Source organism: Eriocheir sinensis, unplaced genomic scaffold (genome assembly GCF_024679095.1).
Source record: "Eriocheir sinensis breed Jianghai 21 unplaced genomic scaffold, ASM2467909v1 Scaffold236, whole genome shotgun sequence".
Lineage (NCBI taxonomy): Eukaryota > Metazoa > Arthropoda > Malacostraca > Decapoda > Varunidae > Eriocheir > Eriocheir sinensis.
The window spans coordinates 411,662-437,500 of NW_026111539.1; the positions used below are offsets into that span (position 1 = coordinate 411,662).

At 40.1% G+C, this 25,839-nt stretch overlaps 1 protein-coding gene across 1 annotated transcript in view; it reads left to right on the plus strand.

Moving 5' to 3' along the window:
- LOC126991065 (guanine nucleotide-binding protein G(o) subunit alpha-like) overlaps nt 1-25,839 on the plus strand; it is a 248,579-nt gene that overhangs the window by 153,468 nt on the left and 69,272 nt on the right. Inside the window, 1 exon segment of the mRNA XM_050849759.1 lies at nt 21,981-22,141. Coding sequence (XP_050705716.1) covers nt 21,981-22,141 — 161 coding nt within the window.

Consider the following 25,839-nt stretch of genomic DNA (forward strand, 5'->3'; position numbering starts at 1 on the left):
TGTCGCAGGATCTCTCTCTCTCTCTCTCTCTCTCTCTCTCTCTCTCTCTCTCTCTCTCTCTCTCTCTCTCTCTCTCTCTCTCTCTCTCTCTCTCTCTCTCTCTCTCTCTCTCTCTCTCTCTCTCTCTCTCTCTCTCTCTCTCTCTCTCTCTCTCTCTCTCTCTCTCTCTCTCTCTCTCTCTCTCTCTCTCTCTCGTTCCCTAACTCACTTGTCTCCTAAATGTCTTTCTTCCCCTCCTCCTCCATTACACTTTTTGCCTCTTCCTGTATTTCTTAACGTTTCTCTCTTTCTTCCCCTCTTTACTCGTCTCTCTTATATCATTACCTCCTTTTAGTTCGTCTCTTCGCTCTTCTCTTCTTCCGTCTAGTTTCCTCTTCTTTCATATTCTCTTCTCTCAATTTTTCTCTTATGTCTTCGTTCAATATCTTTCCTATTCGCTTTTTCTCCCCTCTTTTCATGTTTTTTTCCTCTTCTCTTCTTCTTATCTCTACTTCATTCCATTGTTTTCGCTTCTCTCCTTTTCAGGTCATCTTTTTCTTTCGCCACATGTCCTTTTCTATCCTTTATCCTCCTTTCTTATCGTCTCTTTTCCTCTCTCTTATATTCTCTACTCGTCTTTCTTTTTCCTCCTCCTCCTCCTCCCTCTTCTTTTCCTTCCTGTCCCATCCTCTGTTTTCCCATTTTTCCTACTTTATCCCATTTCCGTTCTTTCATAATTTCCTGAACATGTCTTTCATCATTCATTTCTTCCCCTCACCCCCACCTTTCTTTCCTTCCTGCCCTGTTTTTTCTCCTTGTTTTTCCTTATTTTTTTTCTTATTTTGGTGTGATTTTTCCTACTTCTGTCTCCTTTGTTCTGTTCACTTATTTTTATTTCCTTTTTTCCCCATTTCATTGCTTTTTTATTCTTTCTTTCCTTTCTGTATTTTTCTATCTCTTCCATTCGTTGTTATCAATTTCCTTTCTCTCCTTTTTATTTGCCTTCCTTCCCATCTTGTTTCATCTTTCCCTCCCTTTCTTAATTCTGTTCCCTCGTTTATTATTTTCTTCATGTCTTTTTTTTTATTTCCATCTTACTCCTATTCTTCCATTTCCCCTTCCTACCCTCCTATTTCCCTTCCCTATTCTTCCATTTCTCTTCCCTCCTTCCATTTTCCCTCCTTACCTTTCAATTTCCCCTTCCCTTCTTTTACATCTCCTTCCCATCCTCCATTTCCCCTCCCTACCTTCTATTTCCCTTCCCTACTCTTCCATTTCCCTTCCCTTCTTCCATTTTCACTCTCCCATCCACCTTTTCAATCTTCTCTCCTCCCTACCTTCGCTTTCCTCCCAACCCTTCCTGTCCCTCCATAACCTTCCCTTTTCCCTCACCTTTCTTTCTCCTCCTCTAATCCTCCCCCACCTTTACCCTTCCCATCCATCTCCCTTCCACCGCTATCCCCATCCACACACTTCTTTCCCCTCCCCACCTTTTCCATCTTTTGTCCTCGCCCATAATTGCAACTTAGTCATCCATGTAAAAGGCTATTTGGTGACGGGGATGGAAAGCGAGGGAAGGGGACGAAGACTGGAATAAGAAAGAAAGAAGTAAGTAAGAGGGAAGGCGAAGGAAACGGAGAGCTGATGGAGAGAGGACAAGAAAGAGAAAGAGAAGAGGGAAGAATAAGGAGAGACAAAAACTAGAGACGAGAAACAAGAACGAAAGTGACAGAGGGAATTTGAAGAGAAAGGAACGTAGAGAAAGGAGGAGGCTGTAAAGAAGGAGAGGAAGGAGAAGGAAGAAGACGAAGAAGAAAAAGGAGTTGAGGAAATTGGTCTTGCAAAAGGTAAAGAATGAGGATGAGGATGAGAAATGGACAAGGACGAGGAATTAGAAGGATAGAAAAGAGAGAGAAAAAGTGAAAGAGAAAGAAGAGAGGAAAAAAATCAAAGGAGAGAAAAGGATCAGAAGCCGAAAGAGGAATTAGTTGTCAGGTGAAAAAGAGTGGGAAAAGGAAAAGGAAGAAATAAAGAAAAGTGAGAAAAGGTGAGGAGGAAATGATTGAACTGGGAGAGAGTTGTAAAAAAAAAGTATTGGAGAGATATATTAGAGGAAAGGAATTAGAGAAATGGAGAGCATAGGAAAGGAGCGGAGAGAAGCTAAGAAGAAAGGAAAAGAAAGCAGAAAATAAAGAAGAGGAGAGGAAAAAGAATAGAGAAAAGAGAAGCTTAGAGAAGAAACGAGAGGAGAGGAAAAGAAAGAAAGGAAAGGAGAGGAGAGGAAATAGAGAAGAGATGAAAATAGACCATAGAGGAGAATGAAAGGGAAGACAAGAGATGAGGAAAGAAGGGAAGATAAGAGAAAAGAAACTAAGAATAGAGGAAAGGAAATGAAAGAAAAGGAGAATCGAGAAGAAAAGAGAAAATAAGAAAAGCTAAGAGAGAGAGAGAGAGAGAGAGAGAGAGAGAGAGAGAGAGAGAGAGAGAGAGAGAGAGAGAGAGAGAGAGAGAGAGAGAGAGAAAACAAAATAAAACAACCCAAAGAGGAAAGGAAATAAAACCCCCAAGAAAACCGGAGTAAAGGAAAGCCAAGGAACGGAAACGGAAAGAGTGAACGAAGCGAACGAACCAACACAGGCGGGCGGGGAGAGGGCGGGTAGCGGGCGTGAGGGCGGGCGGCGAGGAGAGTCTTTCAAGAGGCGTTAAGTCCCACCTCAAGTCCTCCCCTCGTCAGGTCGTCCATTACGTGAAGGACGCAGCCATCCGTCTTGTACTCTCAACCCACTTCTGTGTCGCCTCCTTCTACGCCTCCTCCGTCTTCTTCGCCTCGGAATGAGAAAGGGAGGGAGGAAGTGGGGAAGAAGTGAGGGAGAGAGGGAAGGAGGAAGGGAAAAAAGAGGAGGAGGAGGAGGAGAGAGAGAGAGAGAGAGAGAGAGAGAGAGAGAGAGAGAGAGAGAGAGAGAGAGAGAGAGAGAGAGAGAGAGAGAGAGAGAGAGATTGGTATCCTTCATTCCTGGTATTCTTCCTCGTCATCATCATTTTTTTCTGCCTTTTCTTCCTCCTCCTCCTTCTCCTTCATCAGCGAGGATCTTCGTTCTAATCTTACCTTAATTAATGGGAAATTAGCCCTTATCGAATGTTGCCTCCTATCCCTCATCATCTCCATCATCATTTTCATCATCCAAGAATCACCAGTTTAATTAAGGAAGTAGTGATGAGATGGTGGTGATAAATAATAATAGTAATGATAATAATAATAATAATAATAATAATAATAATAATAATAATAATAATAATAATAATAATAATAACAAGAGTCTTTTAGGTTCAACAAGCAATACACTGCCCTTACAAATACTAATACATTTCTCACATCATAAAAATCACTCAGCTAATAGTTTTTCCTCCTCCACATTTTATTTCTCCACACATATTTCTCCTCCTTTCTTTGTTCCCCGTTCTTAATCACCTTTCCCTCCCCCACCTTTGGCTTTTTAATAAATAACGTTTCATATCCTGTTGTTATTCACCTCCTGACTTTCCTCTTCTCATTACAACGTTTTTCACAATGCCACGGCGATAACAAGTATTTTCTCTGTTCTTTTCTTATCTTCAGTAAACACAACATCTGTATACCTCTTCCTCCCGTCTGCCACTCTCCCCCCCCCCACCCACCCACACACACACGTACACATCCCCATTACTTCTATATACACACAGGTACACACGCTACACCTCCCCACATACACACACATACATTCACGTACACACAGCAGCTACACTTTTTCATAATCTCCCCCTGAATCTACTCCCTCCTCCTTCTCCTCCTCCTTACCTCCCTTCTCATACATCTCATTCTCCCCTCTCCCCTTTCCCCTTCACGTCCTCTCCAACATCCCATCCTTCAAAATCACACCTTTACACATCACCCCCTCACATTAACCTCCCCTTTCCCTCCCCTTCCTCCCTCCACCATTCACCCCTTCACATACATCTCCCTCTCCCCTTCTACCTCCTCCCCTTAACCTCCTCTCCAACACCCCATCTTCTCAATCACACCTTCTCACTCACATCACCCATCAAATTAACTTCCAGTCCAGCCTCTCCATCCTCCCCTCTCCCTCTCTTCATCTTTTTTGCCCTTATACCTCTCTCACCATCTTCTCCTCTCCCCTCCCCTACACTCCTTCACCTACTCTCTCTCTCTCTCTCTCTCTCTCTCTCTCTCTCTCTCTCTCTCTCTCTCTCTCTCTCTCTCTCTCTCTCTCTCTCCCCCCCCTAGCTCGTATGAACACCTGAAAATCTCGACCAAAAGGTATCAGGTGCAGCTTTTATTACCTGTTGCCATGGTGACGAGGGGAAGAGTCTCCATGGTGACGCTGGAGGAGGTGGTGGTGGTGGTGGTGGTACGATTGTGTGGTGCTCAATGGTGGTGGTGGTGGTGGTGGTTGAGTTGTTGGTGTGTTGTTGGTGGTGATGATAGTGGTGGTGACTGTGTGATGGTGGTGGTGATAGTGTGTGTGGGGAGTAGTGTAAATGGTGTTGATGGTGGTGATACTGGTAATGGGAATGGTGGTGGTGATGGTGGTAATAGGAATGGTGGTGGCGATGGTGGTTGGTGATATAGGGGTAAGGATGGTGATACTCTTATGGTGGTGATGATTGTGAGTATGGTGGTGATGATGGTGGTGAAGGTGGTGATGCATAGTTCGTGAGGTTAGTTTCTTTCGCTATATTTTTCATGTGTGTGTGTGTGTGTGTGTGTGTGTGTGTGTGTGTGTGTGTGTGTGTGTGTGTGTGTGTGTGCGTGGACAGGTATGGATGGCCGGACGGAAAAAGGCTACGGGGAATAAAATACAACCTCACACCTTTTATTGCCTCACTCTGTTACCGCTCTCTCTCTCTCTCTCTCTCTCTCTCTCTCTCTCTCTCTCTCTCTCTCTCTCTCTCTCTCTCTTTTTTAGAATTGTCAATATCCACTGTAGTTTATGTGGTAATGATAGTGGTGATGGTGGTGGTGGTGGTGATGGTGGTTGTGGTGATGGTGATATTTTTAACCTAAAGTGTTTGATGTTTGCTCTGGTGGAGAATATAAACAATACATAAATTTGCAGGTTTTGAATAAATAAGATATATTACACAGCCAATAACACACACACACACACACACACACACACACACACACACACACACACACACACACACACACACACACACACACACACACACACACACACACACACACACACACTCACAAATATAGCAGTTCATATCGTTAAATACAATCTCTCGCCATATCTCTCATAACAACAACACTCATATCGACTAAAACATTATATTTCGTCCCTTCCACTCCACGCTAACATGACGAGACAATTAAATACTGTCGGCTGTTTATTTTTGCTGCCAATTCCACTTCAAGCGTTTATTAATATATTCAGATCCTTTATGTTGGTGATTAAACACTTCATGGAGACAGTTATAGAACGGTTGTCGATTTTGATAACAAAATAAATTAAATGGGATAATGAAAACTAGAATATTGGCTAAAATGAACGTTGTGGACTGTTCATTTTGCAGAGAGTGAGTTATAGAGGTCAGTGAGTTTGTAGTCTAATAACAAGAATGAGAATATTGACCAAAAATGAATGAATGAATGAGGAGGAGGAGGAGAATGAGGTTGTGTGAGAATGGAGTGATGCAAAAGAAAATATTAAAAGAAAAAGGTAAAAATTAAGTTGGTGAAAAAATAAAAGTAAAAAAAGTAACAGATGAAATTGATAAAATGATAAAAAAAAAATGATACCACCCAAAATAATAGTAATTCGGTATTGTGCTTTTTTTTCTCCGGTATTTCTATTCATCTGTTTTATTAATTCATATATTCATCGATTCTGACATTTACTATGCAGGGGTTTTTTATTGGGTATTTTCATTCATCGTTTTTTCAGTGTCTTTGTTCATCTCATTCGTTTTTCTATTTATTTATCGATTCAGAGGTTCATTTTGGAGGGCCATATTTATTTGCTATTGATGTTCATTTGTTTTCTTCATTAATATATTCACCGATTCAGACGTTTATGAAGAAGTAGATTATCTGAATGACTATAAGACGAGCTGAGTGACCTGAGAACTTGACAAACTGCCCATAACTACTTTGATGATGAGGCTAATGACTGGCTGATGGCGATGATGATATGGGAGCTGAAGGGTTAAAATTTAGGCTGGTAGTGATGGGTGGCTGGGTTTGCGATGGTGATGGTGGTGGTGGTGATAGTTAATGGTGATGGTGGAGTTAGTAATGGTGATTGTTTTGCTGCTGATGGTAATGGTGGTGATAGTTGATAGTGATGAAAATGAGATTGATGGTAATGGTGGTGAGTGATAGTGACAGTAATAGTAGTAGTAGTAGATATCAAATAATAACTTATGATAATAATGACGATAGTGATGACAATTGCAAGCTGATAGTGAGTAGTACATATGCAAGGTAAACGACAGGTGTAAAAAATGATAGTGACTTCAAGGGAAAGCTAGATCAGGGATGGTGACAGAGATACCAGCACATAACAAACAGACCAGTGATAGTGAAAGCAACTGTGTATGTATAGTGATGATGATAATGATGATGAGAGCAATAAGAGAGACTAAAGAAAACGTTAATATTAGTGAAAGAAACTCGTTATTATGACAAGTTGTGATGGTGATAGGTGCAGTAACGATAGTGATGATGATGGTGACGATGAGAATGACTAAAAAAACATTAATATTAGTGAAAGAAACGCTAAATATGACAAGATATGACTGTGACAGATATAGTGATAGTGATGCTGATAGTGAGGGTGATGGTGAGGGCGCGACACACTCCCCTTCGACGGATGGTGAGTCACTAGGCTTCTTATAGGCAACGGAGTGCAAATATTTACCGCGAGGGGGCGCTGGGATGAAGGATGTAGGGAAAGGTGAGGGGCGGGGAGGAGGGGGGGGGGGGATACGAGGTTGTGTGATGAAGGCCGTGGTGATGATGGTAGTAGTAGTAGTAGTAGTAGTAGTAGTGGTAGTAGTAGTAGTAGTGGTAGTAGTAGTAGTGGTAGTTGTAGTTGTTGTCGTAGTTTTTGTTATGTCAACCGCAAAACAAATATATAAAAGAAAGAAAGACAAACATAGAAACAAACAAACAAGCAAACAAAGAGAGAAAGAATAAAAGAAAGGAAGACAAAGAAGGAAGAAAGAAAGACAAACAGATAGAAACAAACAAACAGGCAAACAAAGAGAGAAAGGAGAATAAAAGAAAGAATGAAAAAGAAGAAAGAAAGACAAACAGATAGAAACAAACAAACAGGCAAACAAAAAGAGAAAGAATAAAAGAAAGAAAGACAAAGAAGAAAGAAAGAAAGACTGAATGAAAGAAAGAGAAGGAAGAAAAACATAAAAAAAGATAAGAACGAAAAGAAAGAAAAACAAAGAGACAAACAGACAAACTAGTAAATTAAAAATCATGATTGGTATATGCCGTTGAAAATAAATAAATGAGCTAAAGAATTACATAACACGGCGTGGCATAGTAGTAGTATTAGTAGTAGTAGTAGTAATAGTAGTAGTAGTAGTAGTAGTAGTAGTAGTAGTAGTAGTAGTAGCAGCAGTCTCCCTAATAACCATAAAAAAGCCATAATCCTGGTACTGCTTTAAACCACCCACCCACACACACACACACACACACATAAAAGTCTATATATCCATAACTTCTGCCCTCCCCCCTCCACCCCCCTCCCCGCCCCCAATAACCCCCCTTCCCTTCCCCCTCATAAGACGTAAAAAAAGAACAACAGCAGACGTAATAAATAAAGGAGAAATGAGAGGCTGGCAAGAGACATAAACATGGACCAGAAAAAAAACACTTATATTACCCCTTCTTAACGTTGGTGGACAGCTATGAGGAGGAGGAGGAGGAGGAGGAAGAGGAGGAGGAAGAGGAAGAGGGAAGAGAAGGGAAGTAGTATGTGGGTCTCCCTTCTTGCCTTCTCTTCCTTCTTCCCTTCTTCCTTCCTTTCTTTCCTTCCTTTCCTCCTTCCTTTCCTTCCTTTCTTTCTTCCCTGCTTCCTTCCTTCCATTTTGCGTTCCTTCTTCCTTCCTTCCTTCCTCTTCCTTCTTCCTTCTATCTTCCTTTCTTCCTTATACCTTCCTTTCTTCCTTCCTCCTCCTCCTCCTGGCACGTTCTTCAGAGCCTCGGTCAATACTGTGTTGCACCTTCGCGTGTTTGAAAGTGTTGCAGGTGGGGGGGTAGGGGGTGGGTGGGGGGGTTGCGAGGCGGATGTGAAAGAGTGCAAAAAGAGTAATAATAATAATAATAATAACAGTAATAACGATAGTAATGACGTTATAAAAAAAATAGAATTGTAGTATATGAAAGATATTTTGCTGGTTTGAAAATGCGGGTGTGGGTGTGGGTGGGGGATGGGGGAGTTTGTGTGTGTGTGTGTGCGTGTGTGTGTGTGTGTGTGTGTGTGTGTGTGTGTACATATTATTTTATTCATATTATTTTACTTCTCTCATAATTTCTCTTTTTCTTATAGTATTCTGCTTTTCATAATCACTCCTTTTCCTTCTTTCTATTTTCCTTCTTTCCTTATTCCTTTTTTTTCCTTTTCTTCTTACTTACTTTTGTCTCCCAGGTCCATTTACCCTCCTCCTCCTCTCCTCTCCTCTCCCTTTTCCTTTTACCATTTATCCTCTTTCTCTTCCCTCTCCTCCTCCTCCTCTTTCAACAATAACCTCAATACCAACTTTTCACCTCTTTACAAATGTAGTAACGTTAAACTTTTCCTGCATAGCGTTACGACTTTTCAACTTTTTACCCGAATGATTACCTCGAAAGTTTGGTAATTGTGTCACGAGAACAGGTATTGCGTAAAGGTAAGGTAATTAAGGGCATTTGAGTCCAGTATGGGTGTGTAGTGTTAATTAGGAGAAGGGAAGAGGGAATTGAAAAGGTGAAGTTATGATTATTATTATTATTATTATTAGTAGTAGTAGTAGTAGTAGTAGTCGTAGGAGGAGGTGGAGGAGGAAGAGGAAGAGAAGGAAAAGAACAGCAGTAGAAGGAGGAAATAGTAGTAGTAGTAGTAGGAGGAGGAAAAGAATATCAGTAAAAGAAGGAAGGAGAAGAAGAACAAGGAGGAGGAGGACCAGGAGGAGAAGGAAGAAAAGAAGACAAATTTGGTACCTGACGTCACTCTATTGTTACCTGTTGTGATTTGCAGGGGATAGGTCTTGCAAGGTCAAAGGAAAAGTGACCTAATTGCCTGTCTCTTCCTAGAAACTCGAACCTTTGTGTGTTTAGGGGGTTGCAAGGTCGAGGGGGAAGCTGCTGCGTGAGATATTTGTAGAGGAGGAGGAGGAGGAGGAGGAGGAGGAGGAAGGCTGTGTTGTGTGAGGTTGAAGATTGTGGAAATAGGAGGAAGGAAGAGAGAGAGAGAGAGAGAGAGAGAGAGAGAGAGAGGATAAGAAAGAAGGAAAGGAATGCAGAATAGGAAAAGAGTAAAAGGAAGGAGAGAAAGAATGAAAAAAAGAGAGTAGGGGAGAAAATAAGAGAAGAAAGGGAGAAAAGCAAAATGTGGAATGTAATAATGAAGGGAATTGATGCAGAGTAAGAAATGATGATAGGAAGAGAGGAAAAGAAAAGAGAGAGAAGTGAGGAAAGAAAGAGAGAAGGGAGGAAAGCAGGAAGTCAGGATAATAGTGAAGGGAAATATTGAAGAGGAGGAGGAAGGGAGAAAAAGAAGAGAAAAAAAGTAGGAGAGGGAAGGAAGGAAATACGAAGCAGAAAGGGAGGAAAGGATAAGTCAGAAAAGTAATAGAAGGAAAGGTTAAACAGAAGGAGGAAGGGAGGAAGAGAAGGAGAGAGAGAAGGGAGAGAAAGGAAGGGAGAGGAGGAAGAAGGGTGAGTGCTGGCTTTGTTTATTAGCGAGTGTTTGTCTTGGCTCCTGATATTGGCCCGTCCGAGAGAGAGAGAGAGAGAGAGAGAGAGAGAGAGAGAGAGAGAGAGAGAGAGAGAGAGAGAGAGAGAGAGAGAGAGAGAGAGAGAGAGAGAGAGAGAGAGAGAGAGAGAGAGAGAGAGAGAGAGAGACCGACCAACCGACAGACAGACAGACAGGCGGGCAATAAAAATATGTGGAGGTATATTTTCCCCCCATACACACACACACACACACACACACACACACACACACACACACACACACCTGTAGGCAGCCCAAGGTGACGTCAGCGCTCAGGCGGCCAATGGGAGAGGCTGGAAGGGCAGGTGTTCCCATTTACCTGAATTTCTCGTCCGTTTGACGCCTGGTGTTGGCGCGCATTGATTTCCGATAAATAATGTATGTGAGGGCGAGGGTAATGGTGGGGGGGGAGGTGGTGGTGGGGAGAGGGAAGGGGAAGGTGAGGGGGAATAGATGGGGGTGTGGAAGGAAGTTGTGATGGGGATGAGGGTGTGGATTAGTGGTAAGGGTGATGGTGGGGGGGAGAGAGTGGGAGGGGAAAGAAAGGGGAGGAGGAATAGGTGAGGGACAGGAAGGGTAGAAGGAATGGCTGAGGGAGAGAAGGGGAGGAGAGTAGGTGAAGGAGAGGAAGGGGAGGAGGAATAGGTGACGGACAGGAAGGGTAGAAGGAATGGCTGAGGGAGAGAAGGGGAGGAGAATAGGTGAGGGAGAGGAAGGGTAGGAGGAATGGCTGAAGGAGAGGAAGGGGAGGAGAAGTGAATAAGGGAGAGAAAGTTTAATGTAGTGGTAAGGGAGGGGAGAACGTATTGGTGTGGGAAGTGGAAGTGCATAGGAGTTAGTTCAGATCAGTGGAAGAGTGGGGAGGGGGAGTAATGATGAGGATTGGGTGTGGAGCTGTGTAGTGGTGGTGGTGCTGGTGGTGCTGGTGATAATAGGGGAGAGTAGATAAGGGTAGAGGAGAGAAAGAAGTGGTGGTAACAGTGCTGTAAATGAGGGTTCTGGCTTTTATAGAGGTAGGGGAGGGGGAGGATAGAGGGAGGGAGGAGAGGGAGAGACAAGGGTGCAGGTGATGTGTGTATTTTTATGGAAGTGTTCGTTTGGGTGTGGGAGGGAGGTAAGGAGGAGGGGGATAGGAAGTTATTGATTTGGGAAGGGGAAAGATACGCGTCGTTATATTTAAGGGGTGAGGAGGGGGAGAGGGGGAGGTGAGGAGGAGGAGGGAGGGAGGTAAAATATGGTCAGTCAAGGGTGGGAACATGCAGTTTCTCGCAGTTTCTCTCTCTCTCTCTCTCTCTCTCTCTCTCTCTCTCTCTCTTTTCCTCCCCCTTCTTCTTCCTCCTTATACACACACACACACACACACACACACACACACACACACACAGAGAGAGAGAGAGAGAGAGAGAGAGAGAGAGAGAGAGAGAGAGAAGCACCATTAAAACAGTCACGAGCTTCGAAATTCGCCCGAAAACCCAATTAGCGCGTCCAGCGGATCCCATTAGTCGAGTTTGAATCTCTACGAACGCGCGTGCTAAATGCCTTCCCCTCACCCCCCCCCTCACCCCCCACCGCTCGACCGTTGCAGGAGGATCCGGACACTAGCGGATCAGGAGCAAGTTCTTGACGGTGACCCCCAAAAATAACTCCGTGACTGTCCTTCGAGAATTACATGACTTGAAAAGAAAAAATAACCAGTAAATATAAATAGAATAAAAGTGAATATCCTTTAGAAAATTAGAAAAATAAACCCTTGCTAAAAAAAGACCGTGACTGTCCTGCAAAAAGTAAAGATAGGAGTAACATTAACGGAGTCCTACCAAAAGAAGTTGATTGATTGTCCTGCAAAAGAAAAGTAGTGAAAAGGCGATTGTCATGAACCGTAAAAGAAAAAAATCCTGTCAAAACAACTTCATCGTCCTGAAAACAAACAAATTTAAAGGGGACTGTCCTGCAAAAAAAAAAAAAAAGATATCAATTAGAAAACTCCTGCCAAAGTTCCGACTCCTGCAAAAAAAAAAAATCCTGCCAAAAAAAAAATGCTTTTCCTGCAAAAAGAAAAAGAAAATGGACGTGACACCTGCAGAAAAAAAGAAAAAAAGTGCCGAAAGAAAAGTGATTGACCTGCAAAAATAGAACTAATTGAGAGAGAGAGAGAGAGAGAGAGAGAGAGAGACAGACAGACAGACAGACAGACAGACAGACAGACAGACAGACAGACAGACAAATACAGACAGACAGACAGACAGACAGACAGACAGACAGACAAATACAGACAGACAGACAGACAAACAGACAGACAGACAAATACAGACAGACATTGGTAGATCGTCTCCCATCTCACCTCCTCCACTGTGTCCATGTCCGCGTCCTTGCCATCCCATAACACGCACAGGCTTCAGGTGTACACACGCGGCCACAGTTTAGCCAGACACAAGGTTATCCAGGCATCTGTTTACGCGTGTTGCCCAGGTCGCGAGGGGGAGGTAAACACAATCGGGGGTCTTTTGTGCCGTCTGTCTGTTCCTGGACTCGAACCTTGGCCCAGTGTGTCAGGTTGTAGACGTTTTTAGCCACTGTACCACTATGAAGATGACGGATATTATTTTTTTAATGATAAGGTGATTACTGGGCTGGCTGTCTCCACCTGGATTCGAACTATTGCTCAATGCGTCAGGAAGTAGACGTTTTAGCCACTGAGCCATCACGGGAACGACGGGATTTTTTTTTTCTTTTTTTGCGATAAGTTAATGCAGACATAACACACGAGTACAGAGAAATGTAATAATACTAATAAGTGAATAAGTAAATAGAAAAAAACAAAACAATAACATGAGCTCCTAAAAAAAAGATAAAAGAAATACAAAAAAAAAATCAAATCCAAATCCAGATATGACATTTCTGAATCAGTGTTTTCTCTTTATCGTCACACTCCGAAGTTCTGTTAATTAAAAGGTCATTACTAAAAGGAATACAAACCCCTTTAAGTACGGTAATTACGATGTGTGTCTCATTTAGAACATCACACACACACAAAGCCGAGATATTCTTACTCATTTTTTTTATTTTCTCCCATATTTTCTCTGTTCTATGTTTTCTGTTTTTATTTCTCTATTATCTCATATTTTCCTCTTCTCCATTTCCCTATTTTCTCCCATATTTTCTCTATTCTCTATTTCTATTTCTATTTTTCCATAATTTTCTCTTTTTTCTATTTCGATTTCTCTATTTTCCCATATTTTTCTCTTTTACATTTCTATTTTCTTCCATATTATCTCTATTCTCTGTTTTCTATTTCTATCTCTATTTTCTCCCATATTTTCTCTATTCTCTATATTCTATTTCTATTTCTTTATTTTCTCATATTTTCTCTATTCTCTGTTTTCTATTTCTATTTCTTTATTTTCTCTCATATTTTCTCTATTCTCTGTTTTCTATTTCTATTTCTTTATTTTCTTCCATATTTTCTCTATTCTCTATATTCTATTTCTATTTCTTTATTTTCTCTCATATTTTCTCTATTCTCTGTTTTCTATTTCTATTTCTTTATTTTCTTCCATATTTTCTCTATTCTCTGTTTTCTATTTCTATCTCTATTTTCTCCCATATTTTCTCTATTCTCTATATTCTATTTCTTTATTTTCTCATATTTTCTCTATTCTCTGTTTTCTATTTCTATTTCTTTATTTTCTTCCATATTTTCTCTATTCTCTATATTCTATTTCTATTTCTTTATTTTCTCTCATATTTTCTCTATTCTCTGTTTTCTATTTCTATTTCTTTATTTTCTCTCATATTTTCTCTATTCTCTGTTTTCTATTTCTATTTCTTTATTTTCTTCCATATTTTCTCTATTCTCTGTTTTCTATTTCTATTTCTTTATTTTCTTCCATATTTTCTCTATTCTCTATATTCTATTTCTATTTCTTTATTTTCTTCCATATTTTCTCTATTCTCTGTTTTCTATTTCTATCTCTATTTTCTCCCATATTTTCTCTATTCTCTATATTCTATTTCTTTATTTTCTTCCATATTTTCTCTATTCTCTGTTTTCTATTTCTATCTCTATTTTCTCCCATATTTTCTCTATTCTCTATATTCTATTTCTTTATTTTCTTCCATATTTTCTCTATTCTCTGTTTTCTATTTCTATTTCTTTATTTTCTTCCATATTTTCTCTATTCTCTATATTCTATTTCTATTTCTTTATTTTCTCCCATATTTTCTCTATTCTCTATATTCTATTTCTATTTCTTTATTTTCTCTCATATTTTCTCTATTCTCTGTTTTCTATTTCTATTTCTTTATTTTCTTCCATATTTTCTCTATTCTCTGTTTTTCTATTTCTATTTCTTTATTTTCTCTCATATTTTCTCTATTCTCTGTTTTCTATTTCTATTTCTTTATTTTCTTCCATATTTTCTCTATTCTCTGTTTTCTATTTCTATTTCTTTATTTTCTCTCATATTTTCTCTATTCTCTGTTTTCTATTTCTATTTCTTTATTTTCTCTCATATTTTCTCTATTCTCTGTTTTCTATTTCTATCTCTATTTTCTCCCATATTTTCTGTATTTTCTATATTCTATTTCTATTTCTTTATTTTCTCCCATGTTTTCTCTATTCTGTTTTCTATTTCTATCTCTATTTTCTACCATATTTTTCTATCTGTTTTCTATTTCTATCTCTATTTTCTACAATATTTTCTCTATTCTCTATATTCTATCTCTATTTCCCTATTTTTTCCGATATTTTCTTATTCGGAGCAGCGCTTGGTGAACTTTTTCGTTGCTGCTTTGTTTTAGTGGCCTTGAGCTTGACCTTGATGTAAAAAAAATGTCGCTCTGGGAGATAAACAACAAACAACATGACGGGCGATGCTCAGCTGTCTGCCTCCTTTTCAACGGTACCGGAATATACACATAAACGCTGGCATGTTTTTTATCCTTTCGTCTATTGTTTTCCTTTCTTCGCATCGTGAGGCCTTTTGGTACTCGTATGGTGATTAAAAGGAATATGACAATGGAGACGATTATGTCGTATCTACCCTTCTGAACGGCACCTGAATCTACACAACCGTTGGCATGTTTTTCCTCTCGCTTTTCTTAGTATTGTTAATCCCTTTGGTGCTCGTATGGTGATTAAAAACAAGTGTGATAATGAGGATGATGATTATGCTGTATTTACCCTTCTCAACGGTACACTTATCCACAAAAGTTATCCCTTTTATTTGCATCTGTCTCCTTCTTTATCATTGTTTTATGCCCCGCTGTACTGATTAAGACAAGTTTAAATGAATATGGGTAGGCGGTGGCTGAGTGGTTAACGTGCTGGGCTCACGTTCACCACGTCATGGACAACGTCGGTTCGAATCCCCACGCTACCACCTGGGATTTTTCAGTCCCCGTCGAGTGTCCTAAGACTACCCACATGCTGTCCAGAAGACCACCCATCAACCCGGACACTAGAAGAAACCGTCCAGTGAATCATGAATGAGTTCCGGGGGGCAGCATGAGCCAAGCATAACTGGCGCCACTATAAAAAAATTGCCTGCGCCATGACGGGCTTGCGCCGACCATCTGGCCCCTGAAGAAAGCCTACCGGCGCTATAGGCGGGGATTTAAAAAAAAAAAAAAAAAAAAAAAAAAAAAAAAAAAAAAAATCTAAATAATAACTATGCTGTATTTTCTTCCATTTAAACAGTACTCTCAGTCCTGTATTCCCCAAAGCCACAAGGAAATTAGTCTGTTTCTCATGAGTGTTGTTTCACATTCATAGTGCAGAAGCCTCGTCAAACTATCACTAGGCTCATAAAACTACCCATGGAAATACTAACACAGCCTCTACGAAAGCCCATATTCTCAGACGCTTTCGGCTCTCATAACAAATAGTTCCAAAGGTCACAAGGGAGAGTGTCGGGTTCCCAGGAGGGTTTTGTCATATTCATGGTGCAGAATCCTTGTCAAAGCATCACTAGGCTCGTAAAATTACACATGGAAATACTAACACAGCCTCTACGAAGCCTTATCAAATGTTGGTGTGTAAGGCCTTAAATGTTAGTCGGGTTCTCATAAGTATTTTTTGACATTCATAGTGCAGCAGCATTGTCAAACTACCGCTAGGCTTATAAAACTACCCATGGAAATACGCACAGCCTCTACGAAAGCCTTATCAAATGTTGGTGTGTAAGCCCTTAAATGTAAGTTGGGTTCTCATAAGTGTTTTTTGACATTCATAGTGCAGAAGCATTGTCAAACTACCGCTAGGCTTATAAAACTACCCATGGAAGTACTAACACAGCCTCAACGAAAGCCTTATCAAATGTGGATGTGAAAGCCCTTAAATGTTACTTGGGTTCTCGTACGTGTTTTTTGACATTCATAGTGCATAAGCCTTGTCAAACTACCGCTAGGCTTATAAACTACCCATGGAAATACTAACACATCCTCAACCAAAGCTTTATCAATTGTGAGTGTTTAATCCCCGAAATGTTTGTGAATATGGATCTCCTACACAAAAATCATTCACAGTAACTTGTATAATTAACTCAATGACTTTTGTTTTGTTTTGTTTTTACGGTAGAATGTCCTTTTGTGCTACGCTGCTATGTCATCATCTCACTTCAATAGCGCGTCAGAATTCTTTTATTGACTCTCTAAACGTTTTTCATCGAGCGATTCCGATTCACTCAAAACTGCTCGTTGGCCTCATCATCCCGCGCCGTCAGTCCAATCAGAGAACGTCACTCACTCGCTCTTCCGTCCGTCGCTCTTTTCAGCATACACACGATTTTTCCTCTTCGTCCGTGTTTACCTTTTCTATTTCTCTATTTTTTCATCCGTCATCCATTTCAGCTTACACACTTTTTTTTCTGCGTCCGTTGTATATTAGTCCAGTATTTTTCTTCCCTTTTCACCAGTATGATAAGGCTTTTTTCTGTCTTATTATTTCATTCTTTTCTCATTCTCTCGTTTTCCTTTCATTCTTCTTTTATTCTTCTCTCGTCCTCCTTCCTCTTGTTCTCTCATTTTTCTCGTTCTCATTCCTCTCTCATTTTCATTCATCTTTCGTTTTCATTCTTCTCATTCTCATTATTCTTATTTTCTCTCTTCTCATTCTTCTTATTCTGGTCATTATTCTCTCATTCTCTAATTCTATCATCCTCTCTTCTCTCATTCTCTTATCCGTGTCTCACTCATTCTCTCTCATTCTCTCATTCACTCTTTTCATCCTCTCATTCTTCTCATTCTCTTATTCTTTCATCTTGCATCCTCTCTCTCTTCTGTCATTCTCATTATTACCTCATTCTTCTCTCATTCTCTCGTTTTCCTCTTATTCCCGTCTCATTCTCTCTCATTCACTCTTTTCATTCTTTCATTCTCTCCTCCTTCTCATTCTCTTATTCTTTCATCTTGCATTCTCTCTTTCTTCTGTCATTCTCATTCTCATTATTACCTCATTCTTCTCTCATTCTCTCGTTTTCCTCTTATTCCCGTCTCATTCTCTCTCATTCACTCTTTTCATTCTTTCATTCTCTCCTCCTTCTCATTCTCTTATTCTTTCATCTTGCATTCTCTCTTTCTTCTGTCATTCTCATTCTCATTATTACCTCATTCTTCTCTCATTCTCGTGTTTTCCTCTTATTCCCGTCTCATTCTTTTATTCTTTTCTTCACTCATCGTTTCGTCACTCCCACCAAATTCTTCTTATCGTATCGGTGGAAAAAATATCTCTTCCGTCCGTACTTCTGTAATAAAAAAACTTTCCTCGCCGTGCAACACAACCCACAGTTTAAATTGGCCTCTCAGCTCCCACGGCTAACTTTGTGGCTTCGGTTACCTATTCCCTCGTCAATCTACATAGAAATAGCCTTTGTTTTGTCCCCTTTTCTTTTTTCTTTTTCTTTTGCTTTCTTTGTGAGCTCACTTCAAGTTTTTTTTTCTTAGTTTTTCCTCTTTACATAATAATCACACAAAAAAATATATAAATAGATAAAATAAAATAAAGGAAAATAAATAGATAAATAGATGATTAAAAGAAAGGAAATAAAAGAAATGAAAAGAAAAAGAAAAGAAAAACGGCCACTTCTGTATCTTCTATCTAATGCATACAGATAATTACACACACACACACACACACACACACACACACACACACACACACACACACACACACCACTTTTTTGTATTTCCATCAAGCAAAAGCAAAATTAAAACCTGTCATGTACGCGTTCTCTGTTACCTTCTCTGTCTCTCCTCTTACCTTCAATGACGTGTATATATTTATCATTCAAGGTTACACTGTTTCAGATATTCCACCTCTTTTTTATTTTATCCTTGAATTTAATGTTTTTTACACAATTTTTTACGTATTCTCCTTTTATTTCGTCCTTATGTTTTTTTTCATCATCAGCATTTTTTTTGTTTTCCCTCGTTTTCTTTTTTCTTAGTTTGTGTTTTGTATTTCTCTCTCTTCCCTTCGTTTATCACTTCTTTCTTCTATCCTTGAAACTAATCCTTTTTTATATATTGAACTCTTTACTTATTTTGCCTTTCTTTCGTCTCTATGTATTTGCTTTATCATCAGCATTTTTATTTTGTTTGCCCTCATTTTCTCTTTCCTCAGTTTGTGTTCTGTATTTCTTTCTCTTTCTCTCCCCTTCTTTTAGTGTATTTTCGTTATTCTCCTCTCCTCTCTCTTTCTCTTGTCTTTGTAGTTTTCTTATTTTCTCTTATTTTCTTTCGTCTTTCCCTCATTTTCTCTTTCATCATACTGTGTTCTTTATTTTTCTCTCTCTCTCTCTCTCTCTCTCTCTCTCTCTCTCTATCTCTCTCTCTTCCTTCGTTTAATATATTCTCGTCATCCACTTCCTCACTCTTCTCTCTCCACTGTTTTCTCTCGCTTTCTCTCTCTCGTCTTCCAGCCCTCCAGTCTTCGTTTTTTCCTCCTTCTCTCTTTCACCAACTCGTGGTATATAGCTACACTTTTATCCTTTCCTTCCTCCCTTCCTCCCTTCCCTTCAGCTTATTCTTAACATGGCTTTCTCCTCCTCTCTCTATCTTTATTGTTTTACTTTGTCTTCTTTTATCTCTCTCTTCCTGTGTTTACCTACAAGACTCATTTTCTTTATATTTCCCTCTTCCTCTTTCGCCCCCTAGTTGTTATTCTACGTTATCTGCCTTTTATCTTTTACCTAGTGTTTATTCTTGCTTTGTTTCATTCTCTCCTTCTTTACTAGTCTTTTTTCCCCTCCTCTTTCTACATTTTTTTCTTCCTCTTTCTTTGTCTCTTTCATCTCCTTTCTATATTTCCTTCTTTCTCTTTCCATAATTATGTGACCTTTCTCTTCTCTCTCCTTTTCTGTAATTCTTTCTTCCTCGTTACTTCCTTCCTTCCTTCTCCTTCTTTCTACAATTTCTTATTATTATTTACTTAACTGGTCTTCCTCTCCTTTCTGCACTTCTTTCCTCCTCTTTACCTAATTGATATCCTCTTCTCATTATCAGTATCTATCCACTCCTTTCTACACTTTCTTCTTCGTCTTCCTATCAATTTTCGTCTGTTTTCCTACATTTTTTTCACTTTTTTTCAATTTTCGTTCTTCTTTACACTAACTGTTCTTTCCCTCTCCTCCTACGCAGCATTTACCCTCTCCTTTCTTAATTTTCTTCCTCCTCTTTCTTTCCTTATATACAAAATGCCAAACCCGTCCTCTGTGTATTTTTCCCTTTTCCCTTTCATTCTTTTCCCTTTCATTCTTCCTCTTTACACTAACTGATCATCCTCTCCTCTACGCCTTATTTACCTCTCTTTTTTTTCATGTTCTTCCTCCTCCTTTCCATGCAATGTTGTCCCCGTCAGTTCCCCTCCTTACCTTTTTCCCCGTTCTGTCCCTTCTCAGTTTACCATCAACGTAACCCATTTGTCTTTCCCCCTGTACGCGACGCTTGCCTCCAGATAACAGACAGCACATATATATCCCTTGTCCTTCTCCACTTTGTCTCACTCCCACTCTCTCTCTCTCCCTCTCCCTCAGCTTACCATAATAACGTTTCCATCCTTTCCTCTTCTCCCTTTCCTCCTCCTCTCCCTTCGCGTCCTTTCCTCACTCCCTCTCTCCCCAGTAAGCTTATGTGTGTAGCTCAATCAATGTTTCTTTATCTCTCGTCTCAGCTCGTCTCGGTCTTCTCCTCGCTTCTCTTTCTCTTGTATCTTTTCCCTTCTCTGTGGTTCTTCTAGTTCTTCTTGTTCTTGTTCTTCTACTGCTGTTTCAACTGCTGAGACCACTGCTGATGCTAATTTTAATGCTTCATCTTTTTCTTCTTATTCCTCTTCTTTATTCTCTTCTTTCTTTCATCCTTCCTTTCTTCATTTCTTGCTTTCTTCATTTCTTCTCAATCCTCCATTTCCTCCTCCTCCTCTTCTTTATCGTCTTTTTTTCTCCTTCCTGTTCTTTCTTTCTTATCTTATTTTTTTTCTTTATTCTCAGTCATCCTTCTCCTGCTCTTCTTCCTTCTTCTGCTTCCTTCTTCCTGTTCCTCACAAAATTATTATTACACTTTCTTCTTTTCTCTTTCCTGCTGACATCTCATTACTTATCTTTCTTCCTCTTCTCTTCCTTATTCTCTCTTTCTTTTTCTCTTTTTCCCTCACATTAACCGCAATAGAGCCCCGTCTCTTTCCTCTTGTCTCTCCCTCTCTCTTTCCCTTTCCTTTACAACTTTCCTTTCCTCTCCTTCTCCCTTCCTCCCTTCCTCTCCTTCGCCCACACGTTCCACATTTTTGTCCCCTTAATTGTTCCTTCCTGTCCTTCCTTGTTTTTCCTCTCTCACACACTTTACAACTTTTCCTTCCTGTCCTGTTGTGGTATCCTTCGTTCTTTCTTTCCTTCCTTCCTTCCTTCCTTCCTTCCTTCCTTCCTTCCTTCCTTCCTCTTTTTCCTTCCTTTCCTTCGTCCCAGATATCCACATTTTGTCCTGTCCTGTTGTGGTGTCTCGTTCTTTCTTTCCTTCCTTCCTTCCTTCCTTCCTTCCTTCCCCTTTTTCCTTCCTTCCCCTTTTTCCTTCCTTCCCTTTCTTCCTTCCATCCTTACACTTAAAACTTACCCTTCCTGATTTCCTTTGCCAAGATATCCTCATTTTGTCTTCCTGTCTTGTCGTGGTGTCCTTCCTTCCTTCCTTCCTCCCTTAAATACTTACTTACTTACTTACATACTTACTTTATACTGCTTTGCTTCCTCCTTTTCCTCCTCTCCTTTTGACCCAGATAACAACAACCTACTTATCCACCTCGTTTTCTTCTTTCCTTTCGTTTCTTCTTTATTTTTTTCCCTTTTTCTTTCCTATAATTTTTACTTTGATACACCTATGCACTTTAAATCCTTCTCCTCCCTTCCTCCTTTTCTTCCCTCTCTCCTTCCTTTCTTCCTTTGCAGAATGGCCTTTATTTCTCTCTCTCTCTCTCTCTCTCTCTCTCTCTCTCTCTCTCTCTCTCTCTCTCTCTCTCTCTCTCTCTCTCTCTCTCTCTCTCTCTCTCTCTCTCTCTCTCTCTCTCTCTCTCAAAACAACGTTAATTTTTTTTCTCTCTCCCTCCAACTTAGTGCAACATAACTTTCCCTTTTGTTCTGTTTCTCTCACTTTTTTTCTCTTTCTCTACCTCATAACAGCATAATACTCTTTTTCTCTTCTCCCACTTCTCACAGCATGTACTCTTCTCTTTTCCCTTTCCCTCCTCTCAACACAGCATAATATCCTTCCCACTCTCCCTTTTTTCTTTCCCACTTTACACATCCCCTTCCTTTTTTCCTTCCCCCCCTCTCAACACAACAGATAATCCATCCTTTTCTCCTTTTTTCCTCCTCCCTACACCGCCTAATCACCTAATCATTCTCGTTCCATCCCTCTCTTCTCTTTCCATAGCTGGGGTTCGGTTTACAGAGCGGCTTTATGTCTCTGTTCTTATGTTCTTCTCCCTTCATCACTAACCATCCTCTTCTCCGTCTTCCGCAGCCCGACGCTAAGATGGTGTTCGACGTCATCTCCCGCATGGAGGACACGGAGCCGTTCTCGGAGGAGCTGCTGTCGGCCATGAAGCGCCTCTGGGCCGACACGGGCGTGCAGGAGTGCTTCGGGCGCTCCAACGAGTACCAGCTGAACGACTCCGCCAAATAGTGAGTACCCGCACTGAATTTAAGTATGTGGAGGAGGAGGAGGAGATATGGTGATGGTGGTGGTGGTACCGGTAGTAGGAAAAGGAGAAGGTGCAAGAGGAAAAGGCGAAGAAGAACAAAAACATAAAAAAATGGAAAATAGAAGAGCAGGACTACAAATCAGGTACGTGGAGGAGGAGGAGGAGAAGGAGATATGGTGATGGTGGTGGTGGTACCGGTAGTAGGAAAAGGAAGTGGAGGTGCAAGAGGAAAAGGCGAAGAACAAGAACATGAAAAAATGGAAAACAGAAGAACAGGACTACAAATCAGGTACGTGGAGGAGGAGGAGGAGGAGGAGATATGGTGATGGTGGTGGTGGTAGCGGTAGTAGGAAAAGGAAGTGGAGGTGCAAGAGGAAAAGGCGAAGAACAAGAAGAATATGAAAAAAAGGGAAATTAAGAGAGGACTACAAATCAGGTACGTGGAGGAAGTAAAGGAGGAGGAAGAGGAAGAGGCTATAGATGATAATGATGGTAAGAAAGAAGTAGTAAGAAAAGGGAGGCGGAGGCGTGAGGGGAAAGTAAAGAATATGAAAATCAGTAAAAAAGAGGAGCAGAAATACAAGAAAGCACATAGAAGAGGAGGATGAGATACATGTTTCTTGATAGTCTTGGTAGCGGTAATAAGAGAGGTGGGTGGAGGCATTAGAGGAAAAAAACATAAACAAGAAAATGAATAAAAAAAAAGAAGAGCAGGAATACAGAGAAAGCACTTAGAGGAGGAGAAGGAAGAGTTGTGAGAGTAGTGGTGGTGGTAGTTGTAGAAGTAAGAAAGGGAGGTGGGTGGAGGCATTAGAGGAAAAAACATGAACAAGAAAATGAATAAAAAAAAGAAGAGCAGGAATACAGAGAAAGCACTTAGAGGAGGAGAAGGAAGAGTTGTGAGAGTAGTGGTGGTGGTAGTTGTAGAAGTAAGAAAGGGAGGTAGATGGAGGCATTAGAGGAAAAAAACATAAACAAGAAAATGAATAAAAAAAAGAGCTGGAATACAGGGAAAGCACTTAGAGGAGGAGAAGGAAGAGTTGTGAGAGTAGTGGTGGTGGTAGTTGCAGAAGTCAGAAAGGGAGGTAGATGGAGGCATTAGAGGAAAAAAAACATAAACAAGAAAATGAATAAAAAAAAGAAGAGCAGGAATACAGAGAAAGCACTTAGAGGAGGAGAAGGAAGAGTTGTGAGAGTAGTGGTGGTGGTGGTAGTTGTAGAAGTCAGAAAGGGAGGTGGGTGGAGGCATTAGAGGAAAAAAACATAAACAAGAAAATGAATAAAAAAAAGAAGAACAGGAATACAGAGAAAGCACTTAGAGGAGGAGAAGAAAGAGTTGTGAGAGTAGTGGTGGTGGTAGTTGTAGAAGTCAGAAGGGGAGGTGGATGGAGGCGTAAAAAAAAAAAAAAAAAAAAAAAAGAACAAAAAATAGAAAAAAAACGAAGAGAAAGAATACTAGGATAGGAAAATTCATGGAGATGGTGGAGAAGGGGGAGGAAGAGGAGATGGTGGTCATGGTGGTATAGCAGTGATTGGAAGAAGAGGAGATGGAGGAACTTATAAGAGAAATATACGAAAAACAAGAACCAGAAAATAGTAAAAAAAAAAAAAAAGAGAAAGGATTGAAGAAAGGTGGAAGAAGATTAACGTAAAGAGTAAAGATAGTAAGAAAGGGAGATGGGTGAAGGCGTAAGCGGAAAAAGGCGGAAAAGACCAAAAACAAGAAAATACGAAAAAAGGAAGAGTAAGAAATATATAAGAAGAGCCTTGCATATACCATTTCTTTTATCCCTTCTCTGTCTGGCTTACTGTCCTCTCTCTGCCGTAGGTTTTAGTAGTAGTAGAAGTAGCAGTAGCAGTAGTAGTAGTAGTAATAGTAGTAGTAGTAATAGTAGTAGGCCTCATCTTCCATCCAGCTACCATAATATTCTCCCTCTCCCATTTTCTATGACTCCGGCGGATGATAAAAGAAATAAATGGGAAGACTCCGCTATATCACTTACCCCGTTTTCTTCCTGTCTATGGCCTAGCGTCTCTTCCTCCTCCTCCTCCTCCTCCTCCTCCTCCTTCCTCCTTCCTCTTCCTCTTTTCTTCCTCCGGGCTGAGAGAAAGAGGGAGTGTGTATCGCGTAACTCATTAGGGTTTTTCTTCCTTCCTTCCTTCCTTGTGTACAGTGTCTCGCATCTGTTTTCTTTCATTCCCGTTTAGTTTTTCGGTTTGTTTTATGATTCTTAAGGTAAATATTAAGTAAGGAGACTCATTAGTGTGTGTGTCTTCCATTATTTTCTTCCTTATTTTCTTCCTGTCTTGATTTTTTCGCCCTTTCTTCATAAATTCTTTCCTTCCTGTCTTCCTTTTTTCAACCACTTTTTTTGTTGTCTTCTTCTATTCAGTCATCCTTTCCTTTTTTTCCTTTTTTCTTCCTTCTTTCCATCTTTTCTTCCTTCCTTTCATGTATCCGTCCATTCTTCCTATCTTCCTTTCTTCCTTCATTGTTTTTTTTCTATTATCATTCTTGTTTCTTTCCTTTCTTCCTTCCTCCCTTCCTTCTCTTCTTTTCTTTCATCAATCCACTCAGTTTTTCCTCCTTCCTTCCCTCCTTCCTTCCTTCCTTCCTTCACTGTTTTCCTCTATCCACTCATTCTTCTATCCTTTCTTCCTTCCTTTTTTCTTTCCTTTTTTTCCTCCCTTTCACTATCCTCCCTTCCTTCCTTCTTTCTTTCCTTCCATTTTTTCTTGCGATTTCCTTTACTTGCTTTACTTCCATGTTATTTTTTTTCCCCCTCACTATATTGCCTTTTTCCTAGAACATATAGAATAGCCTCTCCCTCATCTCCTTTCCTTTTTTTCCCTTTATTATCCTATCCCCGCATCGCCTCTTATTTACCTCCTTCCCTCGTATCTTTTTTTATTATCACCTTTTCTTGTGGTTTTGATATAGAAAGACAATGTGTGGTGAGTTTTTTCTTCAACATTTTTCTTTTTGTTTTCTTATTTTTCTTTTTTTGCCTCTTTGCTACTTGTCTTTAATATTTCCTTCCTCCTGTTCCTTATTTTACTCCCGTTTCCTCCTTTATCTGTCTGTTTGTTATTCCTTCTTTCTGCTCTCCTTCTCTGCCTCTTATTATTCTTATCTTTCCTATCCCTTCTTTCTCTTCTCTTTCGTAGATATTATATTACAGTGTTTCTTTTCTTCCTTATTCTTTATTTTTTTTATGTATAACCATGTGTGTATGTGTGTGTGTATGTCTGTCTGTCTATCTGGCCATCTATTTGTCTGTCTGTGCTTCTTATTTTGTCTATTCCGGATCGATTTTATTTCCTTTTAAATTTCGTTTGTAAATTTTTAAAAGGAGTGATTCGCTTACGACCCCACTAGCCTACTATAACAATACACGCACATACATACTTACATATTCTCTCTCTCTCTCTCTCTCTCTCTCTCTCTCTCTCTCTCTCATATTGAGGAAGCCCCGGAAACACAATCCACTTCCTCGCTCTCCAAAATATTCTGTTGCCTAAGTGAACGTAATGGGATCAGACTCCCTCTTCAGCCCTCGTCTTCGTCAGTCGTCCTTTGTCTTGCCTTCTAAGGAGAGGGGGAGGAGGAAGAAGAGGAGGAGGAGGAGGAGAAGAGGAAGATATGCGAAGAACCAGAAAAAAAATACACGCTAAACA